The 17,033-nt window shown below is 47.2% G+C and overlaps 1 protein-coding gene across 2 annotated transcripts in view; it reads right to left on the bottom strand.

The window, feature by feature from the left end:
• LOC140211963 (atrial natriuretic peptide receptor 1-like) overlaps positions 1-17,033 on the bottom strand; it is a 117,612-nt gene that overhangs the window by 35,010 nt on the left and 65,569 nt on the right. For both annotated transcript variants that reach the window (XM_072282258.1, XM_072282248.1), the window contains 6 exons: positions 15,542-15,646; positions 15,294-15,365; positions 9,370-9,529; positions 6,653-6,805; positions 4,663-4,825; positions 2,155-2,301 (listed from right to left, as the gene is read on the bottom strand). In XM_072282258.1, coding sequence (XP_072138359.1) covers positions 2,155-2,301; positions 4,663-4,825; positions 6,653-6,805; positions 9,370-9,529; positions 15,294-15,365; positions 15,542-15,646 — 800 coding nt within the window. The remainder of the gene's footprint in view (positions 1-2,154; positions 2,302-4,662; positions 4,826-6,652; positions 6,806-9,369; positions 9,530-15,293; positions 15,366-15,541; positions 15,647-17,033) is intronic.

Genomic DNA, 17,033 nt, shown 5'->3' with positions numbered 1-17,033 from the left:
GTCTGAGTGTGTGTATATGTGAAAGAGAGATTGTATGTCTGTGTGAGAGAGAGCGAGTGTGTGTGAGTAGGTCTGTGAGAGAGAGTGAGAGAGCGTGTATGAGAAAGAGTGATTGTGTGAGAGCGTGAGAGTGTGTGTGTGTGTGTGTGAGAGTGAGAGTGTGTCTGAGAGAGAGTGCAAGAAAGATTGTGTGTGAGAGAGAGTGATTGTGTGAGAGCATGTGAGTGTGTGTGTGAGTGTGCTTGTGAGAGTGAGAGTGAGTGAGTGTGTGAGTGAATGGGTAAGTGAGTGACTGGGTGGATGAGTGGGTGGGTGGGTGAGTTTGTGGATGGGTGTATGGGTGAGTGGGTGGGTAGATGGGTGACTGGGTGAGTGTATGGGTGTGTGGGTGTATGAGTGGGTGAGAAAGAGGGTGGGGAGTTGGTGACTGGGTGAGTTGATTGGTGGGTGGGTGAGTGAGTGTGTGAGTGGGTGGGAGAGTGGGTGGGTGGCTGAATGCACGGGGGAATGGGTAGGTGATTGGGTGAGTGTGTCAATGAGTGGGTGAGTGAGTCAGTGTGTGGGTGTGTGGTTGAGTGGGTGTGTGGTTGAGTGGGTGTGTGGATGGATGGGTGACTGGGTGCATGAGTAGGTGAATGGGTGGCTGAATGAGTGGGTGAATGGGTGGCTGAATGGGTGGGTGAATGAGTGGGTAGATGAGTGGGTGAATGGGTGGGTGTGTGGGTGTGTGGGTTAGAGTGTGGTTGGGTGAGTGAATGGGTGGATGGATGAGTTGATGGGTGTGTGTGTGTGTGTGTGTGTGTGTGTGTGGATGGGTGACTGGGTGTGTTGATAGGTGGGTGGATGAATGGGTGAGTGTGTGGGTGAGAGATTGGTTAGGTAGGTGGGTTGGTGAGTAGGTGGTTGGGTGGGTGAGTGAGAGAGTGGGTGGGTGTGTGATTGGGTGAGTGGATGGGTGGGTGGGTGGGGGTGTGAGTGGGTGGATGGGTGGGTGAGAGAGTGGGTGTGCGGGTAAGTGGGTGGGTTTGTGAGTGAGTGAGAGAGTGGGTGGGTGGTTGTGTGGGTGTCTGGGTGGATGGGTGGGTGAGAAGTGCAAACACGAGGAAATCTGCAGATGCTGGAAATTCAAGCAACACACACAAATTGCTGGTGAACGCAGCAGGCCAGGCAGCATCTCTAGGAAGAGGTGCAGTTGACGTTTCGGGCCGAGACCCTTCGTTAGGACTAACTGAAAGAAGAGCTAGTAAGACATTTGAGAGGGGGAGGGGGAGATCCTAAATGATAGGAGAAGACAGGAGGGGGAGGGATGGAGCCAAGAGCTAGACAGGTGATTGGTAAAAGGAATGTTCATTTAGCTGTTGTTTGTATTATTCTGTTGAACATTGTGAGCACGCTACGTTGGCTCTGGTATGTATGTTGACAGTTTTGTGCTGCCCCAACACACCCTCAGGTGTGTTGGTTGTTAAGCAAAGGTTGCTACGGTAGCATAGCGGTTACCGGACGCTGTAACAGCTCAGGATGTCGGAGTTCAGAGTTCAATTCTGTAAGTCTGTAAGGAGTTGGTATGTTCTCCTTTTGACTGTGTGAGTTTCCTCTGGGTGCCCTGGTTTCCTCCCACACTCCAAAGGTGTCTGGATTAGGAGTAGTGAGTTGTGGACGTGTTATCTTGGTGCTGGAAGCGTGGAGACACTTGTGGGCTGCTGCCAGCAAAATCCTCAGGAGTGTTGGTTGTTAAAGCAAATGACGCAGTTCATGATGGATTTTCTGTGTGTTTTAATGTACTGTGATTAATAAATCTGAATCTGGCTTCTCTGCACAATTCACTGTGGAGTTACAGAGTCAAAGCGCAATCCAACACACTTACTGGCCCTTCAGCCCAACTTGGCTACTGTACTGTTCAATGTGCTACATATTCTAATCCATACGTTGTTGGAATGTGCGAGGAAACCCACACGATCACAAGGAGAGCGTACAAACTCCTCACAGACAGTGCTGGTTAATTGGCTGGTCTGGGCATAAGGGCCTCTAAATTTAAAAAAAATGAAATAGGTCCCTCAAATTTCATGCCCGAAGGCACCATTGACACACGGACTGTCACAGGTAATGGGCGTGAGCCACGGGGCCCTCGGGCGTCGGTGAGGGCAGGTTACGTACTGCGGCAGGATCTGGTAGAGCAGTGCCTCGGCCTTCCGCTTCTCCTCCAGGTATGCCTGCGTCCGGTCCTCCACCAACTCCTCCAGGTTGTTGGCGTACTGCTCCATCCTCGACAGCAGGTTGTTCAGGATGTTGGAACTGTTCTCCCTGTGGGATCCAACCGGACAGAGGGAAGTTCTGAATCATTATCAGGTTTATCATCACTGGCATATGTGGTGTAATTTCCTGTTTTGTGGCAGCAGAAATTAAAAAAAAACCTACAAATTACAATAAGAAATATATGTAGATAAATGTTTTTTTAAAAATAATGCAAAACAAAAGCAAAAATAGTGAGGGAGTGTTCATGGGTTTATGGTGCCTTCAGAAATCGGATGGCAGAGGAGAAGAAGCTGTTCCTAAAATGTTGGATGTCAGTGTTCAGTGCGATCTCAAGTTAAAATTCAAGTTTATTGTCATTCAACTGTACACCTGTATATCACCAAGCGGAAAAACGTTCCTCTGGACCACGGTGCACAACACAGTACATATAACACACACACAAACAACACCTAAAGTGATATTACCACAAATAAATTAACAAATAATAAGGTGCATTTACGACACAAGTTTTAAAAAGTGAACAGTATAATGCACTGATATTTCATACATGGTGAGACCTGTTTGGTGGCGGTCTCACGGCCTGGGTGGGGGGAAGACGCTGTTTCCTATCCTACAGTCCCTGTCCTAATGCTTCGGTACCTCCTGCCTGATGGTGAGGGGGGGTCAAACAGATTGTCGGACAGGTGAGAAGGATTATTGGCAACACTCTGGATAAATATCTCTGATGTGTGGAAGGACGACCCCCATGATAGTAACGAGAAGAGGGCATGACGTGGGTGATGAGGGTCCTAAATGATGGATGTCACCTTTTTGAGGCATCGCCTCAATTGGGGTGGGAGGGGAGGGGCGACTAATGGCCACGACGAAGTTAGTTGAGTCTGCAGCCTTTTCCAATCCTGTGCAGTGGCCCCTCCGTCCCAGGTGGAGATGCAACCAGTCGGAACGATGTACCAAATCTCCTCATGAAATATGACCACTGGCGTGCCCTTGATTAAGTGTGCCGACGTTAATGAGGACAATTTTACTTTCACCACCTCACTTGATCTGGGCACCTAACTGGCAGTGCTGGCATCTGCTCACCATCACATATTGCCCCCCTCCCCTGCTTACTGTGCCATTGTTGGTAGGACCGTTTCTAGGGGCTGGTAAGGGTCTGCCAAGCATATTGCAGTTACGTAGAACATAGATCATTATAGCACAGTAATGCCCGTCCATCCACGATGCTGTGCCAACCTTTTAACTTGCCCCAAGATCAATCTAACCCTTCCCCCCTACGTAGCCCTCCATTTTCCTATCATCTGTGTGCCTATCTGAGGGTTTCTGCCTCTACCAGCACCCCCCGGGCAAGTCGTTCCACACACTCACCACTCTCTGTGTAAAGAATTTATCTCGGACATCACCCCCCCCCCCGAGATTTTGCTTCAATCACCTTAAATTGTGCCCTCCCACATTAGTCCATTTCCGCCCCGGGAAAAAGTCTCTGACTGTCCACTCTATCTATACCTCAGATCACCTTGTACATCTGTATTAAGTCACCTCTCATTCTCCTTTGCTCCAAAGAGAAAAGCCCTAACTGGCTTAACCTATCCTCATAAATCATGCTCTCTAATCCAGCCGGTAAATCTCCTCTGCTACCCCCTCTAACGCTTCTATGGTTACAGTTGGGTGTGAAGGCATAATCTGCCTATAGCCAGAATAAACCTTGTTTATAATAAAGTAGTATTTACAAGTGTAACATCCTGGTAAAGCTTTTACTGCTAACGTTGTAGGGCGTTTCATGCAATGGTCTTTCTATGGAAGATAGGGGATGCTTGGGAATGTGGGCCATCCAATCAGGAGAATGGAATGGGTGGTGGGTCTTTGTCTTTGTTTGGCGGGAGATGAAGAGTGAAGATGCTGGAGAGAATCGGTCGTAGGATTCGAACCGGTGGGGAAACACAATTCGATGGAGCCGAGAGGCAGAGGTCTGCCGAGGATCGGTGACTATGGGTTTTGGAAGGTTTGAGCACCAACCTGTCCACAATTGACTGATTATTAATTATAATGGGTCCTTTTGTTTTTTTTTCTTTTCTTTACTCTTTAGCTAAGTTAACGTTCACAAATATACATCCTTATAATTGTATGCAGTGTGTGATCTGTAGTTTTATACTGACTGGGGGACGTCAGCCCCTCCAGTTCACTGCCAAGCCATCCTGAGCTGGAGGTAGAATGTTATTGCTGGGTCGAAATCCTGGCAGTGCTCCCACCCCAACCTCATCCAGACAGAGAGCTGGATCTTCCCAGCAGTAATCCGGATCCGGGATGGTCCTTAAGGACCAGCATTGGACATGGACCAAGGAAGCAAAGGGACCAATGAGATGGGAAAGGCGGCCAATCTCTGATCTCTGGGCCACGGACACGCAGACACACCTGTTGAGTTTGCGCAGGAGGTCTTTGATCTGGTTGAAGTCGGGCCTCTCCAGGACATCCTCGGACCAACAGCGCTGCATCAACAGACTGATCTCCTCCATGCTCGTGTCTGTGCTTGGGCGGAAGGGGGGCCGCTGGTGACCCTTCACCTTCTCGATAATTTCTGCCACATAAGGGAACAGTTACCACAAAGCAGAGAGAGGGGTATTGGGGAGGGTGGGGGGAGAGATGGAGAAAGGAACAGATGGTTTCATTGTCAAGACAGAAGGCAGTGCTTTCCTCACTCACAGTCAGGGACGGATCCAGAGAGAAAGTGTGAAGGAACTCCCAATCTTCCCATCGGTCCTGTCGCCGAGTGAGGATCAGTGAGTGTGGGACCCGTTCCCAGTGAGGGTCAGTGTGTGTGTGTCCCAGTGAGGGTCAGTGTGCGTGTGTCCCAGTGAGGGTCAGTGTGTGTGGGACCCGTTCCCAGTGAGGGTCAGCGTATGTGGGAGCCATTCCAGTGAGGATCAGTGTGTGTGGGACCCGTTCCCAGTGAGGGTCAGTGTGTGTGTGTGTGTGTGTGAGAAAGAGAGAGAGAGAGAAAGAGAGAGGGAGAGATAGTGAGTGTGTATGGGACCCGTTCCCAGTGAGGGACAGTGTGTGTGTGTGTGTGTGTGTGTGTGTGTGTGTGTGTGTGTGTGTGTGTGTGTGTGTGTGTGTGTGTGTGTATATGTGTGTGTGTGTGTGTGTGTGTGTGTGTGTATGTGTGTGTGTGTGTGTGTGTATATAACCCTTCCCGTGATAGCGAGTGTGTATCAGACCCATTGCTGGTGAGGATCAGAGTGTGTGGCACCTGTTTGCAGTGAAGGTCAGACCCGTTCCAAGACAGATTGAAATAAACAAGGCATTTTAGAACTTGCTGAAAAATTATGTATATTAATCTTTCAAAAATATTTACAATAGCAGCAGTTCTGAATAGTATTGTTATTGTAGCTATTTGCTATCAAATGTGTACACCAGGTCTGTGAGAATTTCAATGTCATTAAATGTCATGTGTTCTCAAAGCCATCCAGCATGAGACGTTTCCTGCAAAAACATCTCACTGCTCCCTGGTTGTAAAGAAATCATTTGTTGCTTTATTTGGCTGTAAAGAGAATCATTATTTTTGTTTTTATTATGGGTTGGGTTTAAGGAATCAAGGGGTACCACATGCTGACAAAATCTTTGCAAGTGCCGTCTTGGGCACGTGTGCCACAGGTTCACCACCTCTGAGTTATCGAGACTGAACCAATGTTCTGAGACCCATTTGCTGCCTCCAGTGAAACTGCTGATAGGATGGGTCACCTCAGCACCAAATCCTCCCAGTACAACTATCAATTCCTATTTTAGTTAAGAATTATCCCAGGAACGAAAGGGTTAACGTACAAGGAGCGTTTCGTGGCTCAGGGTCTATAGTCACCGGAGTTTGGAAGAATAATGGGGCTTTGGATCTCACTGAAACCTATCAAACATTGATAAGCCTAGATAGAGTGGACGTTGAGAGGATGCTTCCCATCGGTGGGGGGCGGGGGGGGGGGAGAGTCTCGAACCAGAGGATACTCCCTCAGAATAGAAGGACCTCCCTTTAGAACAGAGATGAGAGGGATTTTTATAGTGGTGAATCTGTGGAATTTATTGTAACAGACAGCAGTGGATGCTAAGTCATTGGGTATATTTAAAGCAGAAGTTGGTAGGTTCCTGATTTGTAAAGGTGTCAAAGGTTACAGGGAGAAGGCAGGAGAATGGGGTTGAGAGGGATAATAGATTAGCCATGATGGAATGGTGGAGCAGATTCGATGGGCTGAATATCTGAGTTATGTTCCCTTATCTTATGGTCTTATTATGGGTGAGCACTGACACCAGGACATCAAGAACAGCTCTTCAGTTCAGTGTAACGTTTCACATAATGGACAACCCCGTTCTCTCCCCGTCTGTGGTGTGGGAGTCTCCGCGTTGACGGCGGGCTCACCCTTGGGACTCAGCTCCGTGCTCTCGATGTAGAAGGGCCCCTTCCGGAGTCCGACCTCCTGCAGGATGATGCCGAAGCTGTACACGTCTCCCTTCTGTGTTCCCGTGGAGGGACTCTCCATCCGCAGGATCTCCGGGGCGGTCCACAGCTTCTCTGTCACAGGAAACAAGGTCAAGACAGTCAGGTAACAAGCCTCCCTCCGAGTTCACTCAAGACAGTGAGGTAACAAGCCTCCCTCCACATTCACTCAAGGCATTTGGACAGAAGCCCATGAGGTAGAAAAGAATTAGGCCATTCAGCTCACCATCTGCTCACCCATTCAATCACAGTCAACTATTTTTCAGTCCCACTCTCCCACCTTCTCCCCGTAACTCTTAACCCTGTCACCAATCACAAATCTGTCAATCTCTGTCTTAAATATACCCAATAACTTGGCCTCCACAGCTGCCTGTGGCAATGAATTCCACAGATTCACCACACTCTGGTGAAGAAATTCCTCCTCAGCTCTGTTATTCTGAGGCTGTTCCCTCAGTCTTTGACTCTCCTCCTGATAGAAACGTCCTCTCCACATCCATGCTAGTGGCTTCCAGTATTCAGTAGGATTCAATAGATTTCCTTCCCCCCTCCCTCTCCCCACTTTACCTTTCCGAACTCCATTGAATATGGGCCCAGAGACGTCAAATCATCTAACAAGTTTTTCATTCCTGGGATCATTTTCCTGGACCCCCTCCAGGGCCAGCACATCTTTCCTTAGATACAGGGCCCAAGATTGCTCACAATATTACAAATTTGCAGCTCTGCTTTTTTGTTTAAAATGGGATATGGGCCTGGTAGATATTTCCTTATTTCAGAAGGCAGGTCAGAGCTGACGACGTAGCCACGAGGGTCACCTCTAAATGGGAAGATCTCCCACCCTGCGACATTTTTACAACAATCCTGGAAACAAACAGGTTAGGTAGCAACACACACACACACACACACACACACACACACACACACACAAGACATCCCGTCTCTCCCAGAAGTTCTGGGAGTCTCCCGCATATGAATAGTGACTCCCTGATGCCCGCAAGTTATATACAATATCACGGAAATCAATTTTTTTGAGACCGAGAGAGAGAGGGAAAGCAAGAGAGAGCATGAGAGTGACCACGAGAGAGAGTGAGAGAGCTTGCGAGCGACGACGAGAGAGAGAGAGTGCGAGTAAGAGAGAGAGCAAGAGCACGCCGTGGCAGAGTGTTCCAAAAAAAAAGAAAATATAAAATGTATGTCACCCCAGACTACACTAAAGTGTATGGCTGCCTAATAAGGGTCAAAAATAATGACAGTGTTGCTCGCTGCACTGTTTGCAACAGTGACTTTTCTATTGCCTATGGTGGGTTAACACTGTAAAAGACGTGTTGAGGTGAGTTTAACAGGTGTCATTCGTTCATTAGCATAGCTAACGTTATTTAAACTAGCTGGCTAGCTGCTAAGGAGCTACTCTATTGCAGACATCCCACCTCTCCTGGAAGTCTCCCGCAAATTGATGGTGCTACCTCCCTGAAATGAGTTTTGCAGGGTGGGATGTCTGAGACACACACACACACACACACACACACACACACACACACACTCTGGAAGAACTCAGCGGGTCTGGCAGCATCTGTGGAGGGAAGTGGACAGACACGGTTTTAGGCCAAGACTTTTGCTTCCCTCTCCACAGCTGCTGCTTGTTTTGCCGGGTACTTCCGGCTTTTTGTTGGATTCTATTATCTGTCGACCCCCACCCACCACCTCCCAACTGCTGCCGCTACCCCCACTCTCCCCTCTTCCACCTCTCCTCGCTGGGGTCCACCCATTGTTTGTTCGCTCTAACCCAAATGTTGACTGTCCATTCCCCTGACCTGCTGAGTTCATAGAACACAGTGCAGTACAGGCCCTTCGGCCCACAATGTTATGCCAACCCTTTAACCTGCTCCTAGATTAATCTAACCCATCCCTCTCACATAGCCTCCATTTCACTTTCATCCATGTGTCTACCTAGAAGTCTCTTAAATGTCCCTAAGTTATTTTTCCTTTAGATACACACATATCCGCACCCACAGTTAACATAGAACTTAGAACAGCACAGCACAGAACAGGCCGTTTGGCCCAGGGTGTTGTGCTAATCTTTTAACCAACTCTAAGATCAATCTAACCCTTCCCTCCCACATAGCTCTCCATTTTTCTTTCGCCCATATGCCTATCAAGAGTTTTTTAAAATGTCCCTTATGTATCTGCCTCGACCTCACAACACTGTCTGTGTGAGGGTTTGTGTGTGTTACTCCACATTTCCAACATCTGCAGTCTCTCTTGCGTTACCCTGTTATACTTGCTATCTCCCCTCAGTCTGGATGGAGGCTCTTGATCTGAAACACTGGAGCCCATTTCCCCCTCACAGATGCTGCCTAACCTGCTGAGTTCCTCCAGCCTCTTGTTTTCCTGTTCCCGCACCTGCAGTCTCTTGTGCTTCCATGAACATTCCACGAAATTCATCTTTCTCTCCTGGACATTTTCCCCACTGATTTCCCCAGTGGAGCAAGTCCGGGACAGGAAGTGGAATTCCACGGTGGCAAGCAGAGAGTTAACAGCGTGTTGGGGGGGGTGACTTTCAACGGCCACCCTCCCCCCCTCCCCTCGCCCACCCACAAAACGCGAGCCGATAGGCGGAAGGTAGCGGCCATCAGGCGACGCACTGGCATAGAGCAAGTGCTGGTCCTCAGAGCTGAGCGTGCACCGGAAGGTGGCCAGTCCGTAGTCTGCAATCTTCAGCACAAATCTGCTGTCCACTACGCAGTTGGAGGACTTGAGGTTCCCGTGGCAACCGATGACGCTGTTGTGGAGGAACGCCATTCCCTGCGAAGGGACGGGAAGAGTCATTGCGTTATACAGTAGGAAAACAGGCCCTTCGGCCCACTGAGTCTGTACTGATCATTAACCAATGTTGGGTCTGGTGACTTTTCATCCAGAGGGTCTCCAGAAGTCAAGAATGAGAAATAAAACTGGTTTATTGAGTATTATAGGAAAAGAGATGAAAAAAAGGACAAGAAAAAAACAAGAAGCCATTCAAAGTTCAAAGTAACTTATTATCAAAGTGCGTATATGCCACCATATACAACCCTGAGATTCTTTTTGAGTGTTTATTTTGAGTGTTATTAAAAAAAAGACCAAACAAAAGGAAAAGACAAGAAGTCATGGTTACATTTTTATAAAAGCTATTATAGTAAAAATACACCTGTATCTGGAAGGTCCAACTGCTAGTCGCAAGAATTGCAAATCAGGGAGGTCAGGTAAAATCTCTATGGGTTCCAGCACATGTAGGGGTGAAGGGGAATGAGAGGGTGGATGAGTTGGCAAAGAGGGCGTTAAAGAAAGAAAATATAGAAATACACATCAGTATCAGTAAAGCAGAGGTTATGTGTGTAATCTGGGAAAAAAATCAACCAAATGTGGCAAGAAAGATGGGACAGGGAGGGGAAAGAGAGGCATTTATATCAAATACAAAAAAGTGTTGCAGATACTAGGGTAGGTAGTGGATACAGAAGAGAGGAAACTGTGAACTAGGTTAAGGCTGGGGCACTGTGCATTAAACAAAACATTGAAAATGATCGGGAAACACCAGACAGGATTGTGTGAGGAATGTCAGGACGAGGAGTCAGCAGAACATGTAGTTCTGAGTTGCAGGAAGTATGGGATACAGAGAGAGATGATGAGAATTAAACTAAGGGAGATGGGGGTGCAGGAATTCACATTAAAAGGGTTGCTGGGCATGGGTGAGAGAGCACAGGTCAGGATATTTTTAGCTTTCTTAAGGGGTACAGGGGTTTTTTATAGGATATGATGGATAAACAGGAATAGGGTACTCGGATGGCCAAAGAGGGGAGGGTAAAGTGTGGGTTAGGGTGTGTGTGTGTGTGTGTGTGTGTGTGTGTGTGTGAGAGTGACTGGGTGAAGGGATTTAGAATGCACGTCTATTGCACACTCCAGAGCAGAAGGTGGCGGTAATGCACCATTAAGCTGGATGCCAACCGCCGTAAAACAAGACGGAGAGAGAGGTCCAACTGCTGGTGAGTCAGTATCCTGACAAAAACTACACCATGAAGACAAAAGGACACTCCAAGCAATTCCACAAAAAGGTTATTGAAAAGCACAAGTCAGGAGATAGATTCAAGGAAATTTCCAAGTCACTGACTATCCCCTGGAGTACAGTTAAGTCAATCATCAAGACATGGAAAGAATATGGCACAGCTGTAAAATCTGCCTAGAGGAGGCTGCCTTGAAAAATAGAGTGACCATGCAAGAAGGGGACTAGTGAGGGAGGCCACCAAGAGACCTGTGACAACTCTGGAGGAGTTACAAGCTTCAGTGGCTGAGATAGAAGAGACTGTGCGTACTACAACTGTTGCCCAGGAGCTTCACCAGTCACAGCTTTATGAGAGAGTGGCAAAGAGAACGCCACTGTTGGTTAAAAACTCACATAAAATCTCAGCTAGAGTTTGCCAGACGGCATGTGGGAGACTCTGAAGTCAGCTGGAAGAAGGTTCTATGATCTGATGAAACCAAAACTGAGCTCTTTGGCCATCAGTTTCAGTGCTATGTTTGGTGTAAGCCAAAAACCGCACATAATCAAAAATACACCATTCCTACCGTGAAGTACAGTGGTATCTGCATCATGCTGTGAGGATGCTTCACTGCAGCAGGCCCTGGAAGGCTTGTGAAGGTAGAGGGTAAAATGAATGCAGCAAAATACAGGGAAATCCTGGAGGAAAACCTGATGCAGTCTGCAAGAGAACTGTGATTTGGGAGAAGATGTGTTTTCCAGCAAGACAATGACCCCAAGCATAAAGCCAAAGCTACACAGGAATAGCTTAAAAACCACAAAGTTAATGTCTGGGAGTGGCCAAGTCATAGTCCAGAACTCAATCCAACTGAGAATTTGTGGCTGGACTTAAAAAAAAAGGGCTGTTCACTCTAGGTCTCCATGCAATCTGACAGAGCATGAGCAGTTTTGTAAAGAAGAAAGGGGAAAATTGCAGTGTCCAGATGTGCGAAGCTGATGGAGACCTATCCACACAGACTCAAGGCTGTAATTGCTGCCAAAGGTGTCTCTACTAAATACTGACTTCAGGGGGTGAATACTTATGCAATCAATGATTTTGTGTTTAATAACTGTAATAAATTTAGACCAATTTGTAGAAATTTGTTTTCACTTTGACATGAAAGAATCTTTTCTGTTTTTTCAGAGTCAATAAAGCCAAATTAAATCCGCTATTATTCAATAAAACAGGTAAACTTCTTGGGGGGGGGGGTGAATTCCTTTTCTGGGCACTGTATACACTGTCACTGTCACTCAGTGTTTCTTTATTATATATTGCATTGTACAGCTGCCACAAAGTCAACAAATTTCATGACATTATCCTGGTGATATTAAACCTGATTCTGGTTCAGAGAATAATTTATGGATGTGACACATGCTGCACAGGAAAACTAAAAAACTTGCAGAAAACTTCAGAACCAGCTATACTGTAGTTACTGGAATAATTACATGCAATTAGATAAAAACGCAAGCATAAGAGAAGTTAAGCTACAAGAAAAATAATCATTTTACATTCTAATCCAACCCCACCCGTTTATAGTAATCCTCTTGCTGACAATCAGCACAGGAGCGTCTCACAGCTGTGCGTGCTGCTTTCTGCTGTGCTCACTGTACACACGCCAGCTCTAATGCCAGATACAAATTCACCAAGGCAGCGCTGCTGTTGAATCACAGGTGCTGGTGAGTCATCTTACAGGAGAGGCATAGGACACCTGGCTGAGCCATGCCACGACAACTAGTTCACGCTCAACATCAGCGAACCGAAAGAGCTGACTGGTGACTTTGGGAAGGGGAAGGGGAAGGGGAAGGGGAGTGACAGTCTGCAGACAGACAGACAGACGTACTTTATTGATCCCGAGGGAAACTGAGTTTCGTTACAGTTGCACCAACCGAGAATAGAGTATAAATATAGCAATATAAAACCATAAATAATTAAATAATAATATGTAAATTATGCCAGATAGAAATAAATCCAGGACCAGCCTATTGGCTCAGGGTGTCTGAGCCTCCAGGGGAGGAGTTGTAAAGTTTGATGGCCACAGGCAGGAATGACTTCCTATGACGCTCAGTGTTGCATCTCGGTGGAATGAGTCTCTGGCTGAATGTACTCCCGTGCCCAACCAGTACGTTATAGACAGACAGATAGATGGCATGCAACTTGGACAGCATCCTCTTTTCTGACACCACCGTCAGAGAGTCCAGTTCCATCCCCACAACGTCACTGGCCTTATGAATGAGTTTATTGATTCTGTTAGTGTCTGCTACCCTGCAGTGGGGGTAATCAGCAGAGAGCAGAGGTAGCTTTAAATTCCTGGGCTTTAACATATTGGGTGATCTGTCCTGGGCCCAGCACATTGATGTGATCAACAGGAAGGTCTGCCAGTGTCATTACTTTCTTATAAGTTTTGGTTTGTCACTGAATACTCCAACAAGTACCTATGGATGTATTATTGAGATTATCCTGACTGTAAAGCATACAAACTCTTGTTGGGCTTCCAGCCGGGTCCTGGTGTTGATTTTAACCGACGTTTGGATGACAAACTCCACCATTTTCATCAGGGATGTTGCCTCGACACGCCTGGTCCGGTGGTATATGTACTCAACTCCCATCGTCCATCCCTCTTCATTAGTCCTCAACCAGTCAGGTTTCTGCTGTCCCACCTTATTTGAAACCATACACCAGTTCTTGCTCGAGAGTAACCAAACAGGAGGGACGGACGATGGGAATTGAGTATGTTTACCACCGGATGAAACATGCCCAGGCATCATCCTTGATGAAGATGGTGGAGTTTGTCACTGAAACTTTGGTTAAACCCGACACCTGGGCCCAGCTGGAACCGAGAAGAGTTTGTGCGTCATCTGTGCCAGGAAAGCACAGTCTGGTATGGCAATTCAAATGCACAGGAACGGAAGAAGCTGCAGAGGAGTGGACTCAGCCCAATGCATCACGGGCACATCCTTCCCCACTATCGGTCGTATCTACAGGAGACACTGCCTTAAGAAGGCAACATCCATCATCAAAGATCCACACCATCCTGGCCATGCCATCTCTCACAGCTCCCATCGGGCAGGAGGTACAGAAGCCTGAAGTCCCACACCACCAGGTTCAGGAACTGCCACTTCCCTTCAACCATTCAGTCCCTGAACCAGCCGGCACAACCTAATCAACCACCTCACTATAGCAAAACTTTGATTACTTTGCACTACAATGAACTTTTTTGTTCTAATTTTACTCTTCCTTGAAAAAATTTGTGAAAATATTTTGTTTATAAGGCCATTAGATATAGGGGGAGAGTTAGGCCATTCGGTCCATCCAGTCTGCTCCACCATTTCATCATGACTGATCCATTTTCCCTCTCAGCCCCAGTCTCCTTCCTTCTTCCTGTATCCCTTCATTCCCTGATCAATCAAAAATCTATCAACCTCTGCCATAAAGACTTGGCTTCCACAGTCAGCTGCGGCAACGAATTCCACAGATTCACCAGCCTCTGGCTAAAGAAATTCCTTCTCATCTCTGTTCTAAAAGGATGCCCTTCTATTCTGAAGCTGCCCCCTCTGGTCCTCGACTCCCCCACCGTAAGAAACATCCTCTCCGCATCCACTCTATGGAGGGCTTTCACCATTCGATAGGTTTCAATTAGGGCATCCCTCATTCTTCTGAGTTCCAGTAAATATGGGTCCAGAGCCATCAAACGCTCTTCACATGACAAGCTGTTTAATCCTGGAATCATTTTCCCAAACCTCCTTTGAACCCTCTTATGGCCCTACATGGCCTGGATGGCAGTGGTCTTTGATGGTAAATTTAAAAACGCAAACACGAAGAAATCTGCAGATGCTGGAATTTCAAGCAACCCACATAAAAGTTGCTGGTGAACGCAGCAGGCCGGGCAGCATCTCTAGGAAGAGGTACAGTCGATGTTTCGGGTCGAGACCCTTCGACAGGACTACTAGCTCTTCTTTCAGTCAGTCCTGACGAAGGGTCTCGGCCTGAAATGTCGACTGTACCTCTTCCTAGAGATGCTGCCTGGCTTGCTGTGTTCACCAGCAATTTTTATGTGTGTTGTTTGATGGTAAATGTTGTCTTCTTGAGGCAGTACCTCTTGTAGACTCTGAAGAAGGTGGGGAGGGATGTGTGTGCCTGTGATGTAGTGGCCTGAGTCCACTTCTCTCTGTAGCTTCTTCCATTCCTGACTATTAATGTATTTCTTGTGAATGCTGCTTGTCTGATGCTCTGTGCCTGTGACACTGCTGCATGTTTTATTTTACACCTGTATGTATACAGTATTTATCTGTATTGTACAAGAGGGACTCGACTCTGATGGGAGAAGACTGTGGGACAGTCGTTCTGAAACCACTGTCCCAACCTCTTACTCTGCCTATATCTCTTGAAGAGGTAGATGGAGAGAGATAGAGATGGAAAGATAAAACGTTAATTCTGTTTCTCTCTCCATGGATGGAGCCTGACCTGCATTTCCTGGTTTTACTTCAGATTCTGGGCTATGAAAGAAACCTCCCATGCCTTACCTTGACAATGTCATTGATCAGGGAATATCGGAACATCCAGTCCAGGGTAATGCTCTCATTTTCCAGAATGTCCTGGAATACAAGAATGAAAGTTATCTACGCTTGTACCTTCGGCAGGGTCACTGAGGTCTCTGAGGGGCTGCCACGTTCATTGGAAGGAGACTGCAGGGGTCACGGGGAGGAGAGCAGGCAGACTCTGCGATGTTGGGAATGTGCAGGCTAAGCTTTAATGGCGCCGGACTCCATACCTGTAAACTCCCCCGGGGGCAGTACTCTGTGACGATGCAGATGTTCGGGAGATCAATGCAGACCCCGATGAATCGCGTCAGATGCTCGTTCTGCACATCCCTCATCTGCGGAGGGCCAGAGGAAAAAGAGCAGGATCAGAGGCAGGCTCTGAGAGGAAGTCCAGCCTTGTGTCGCATTTGTCCGAGCTCATGGGTGTATGCTGCCGACACCAGAATAATGAGGAGTGGCACACTGAAGATGAACATCCTAATTGACCAAATATTCGCATGCACTCCCTCCCTACACAATCCCAATGGATCCAACCCTTCCCAGTTACTTGCACCGCGCACGATTCCAATGGACACAATGCAAGGCGACACTGTAGTATAGTGGTTGGCACAACACTTTACAGTACAGGCAACCTGGTTTAATTCCTGCCTGCCTCTGCCTGTAAGGAGTTTGTACGCTCTCCCTGTGACCGCGTGGGTTTCCTCCAGGTGCTCCGGTTTCCTCCCATAGTCCAAAGACATACCGATTTGTAGGTTAATTGGTCACTGTAAATTGTCCCGTGATTAGGCTAGGGTTAAATAGTCATAGTCATACTTTATTGATCCCAGGGGAAAAGTGGTTTTTGTTACAGTTGCACCATAAATAATAAATAGTAATAAAACCATAAATAGTTAAATAGTAATATGTAAATTATGCCAGGAAATAAGTCCGGGACCAGCCTATTGGCTCAGGGTGTCTGACCCTCCAAGGGAGGAGTTGTAAAGTTTGATGGCCACAGGCAGGAATGACTTCCTATTACGCTCTGTGCTGCATCTCGGTGGAATGAGTCTCTGGTTGAATGTACTCCTGTGCCCAACCAGTACATTATGTAGTGGATGGGAGACATTGTCCAAGATGGCATGCAACTTGGACAGCATCCTCTTTTCAGACACCACCGTCAGAGAGTCCAGTTCCATCCCCACGACATCATTGGCCTCGAGGGATTACTGGGCAGCGTGGCTCATAGAGCCAGGCCTGTTCTGCACTGTATCTGAATTTTTAAAAAATCCCCTCCCAACTGTACAAAATCCAAATGGACCCGACATCTTCCTCTTAAGTCCAGCCCAAAACAGCCAACACCTATTTGGCAGCAGACAACCAATTCCAGGCTGACTTTCACAAATTGGTCATTGTCTAATCAACATCTTGAATGTTCTTTGGGTCAACCTATTTTGGGTAAATAGTCATGCTCGGGATGTACAGTTTTGGGTTTGAAATTTGTAGTTGCAGGATTTTACTGAATAAAGGCATGTTCAGAGTTCCGGCGTTGTCCTATCTCCTGGCTTTGGGTCTCATCAGTAGTTCTTGGTGAGCAAACACAAGCAACTGGCAGTGAGGAGCTGTATATCAACACAGCAAGTTCAGAAGTCTTGCACGCAATTCTACAACAGCAGAAAGCTCAATCTGAGGCGGCCTAGCTGAAGTTAATCAAAACCTTGACCAAGTTATCAGTGAGTCCAACGA

Source organism: Mobula birostris, chromosome 2 (genome assembly GCF_030028105.1).
Source record: "Mobula birostris isolate sMobBir1 chromosome 2, sMobBir1.hap1, whole genome shotgun sequence".
Taxonomy (NCBI): domain Eukaryota; kingdom Metazoa; phylum Chordata; class Chondrichthyes; order Myliobatiformes; family Myliobatidae; genus Mobula; species Mobula birostris.
This window is presented reverse-complemented; position numbering and strand designations above follow the sequence as displayed.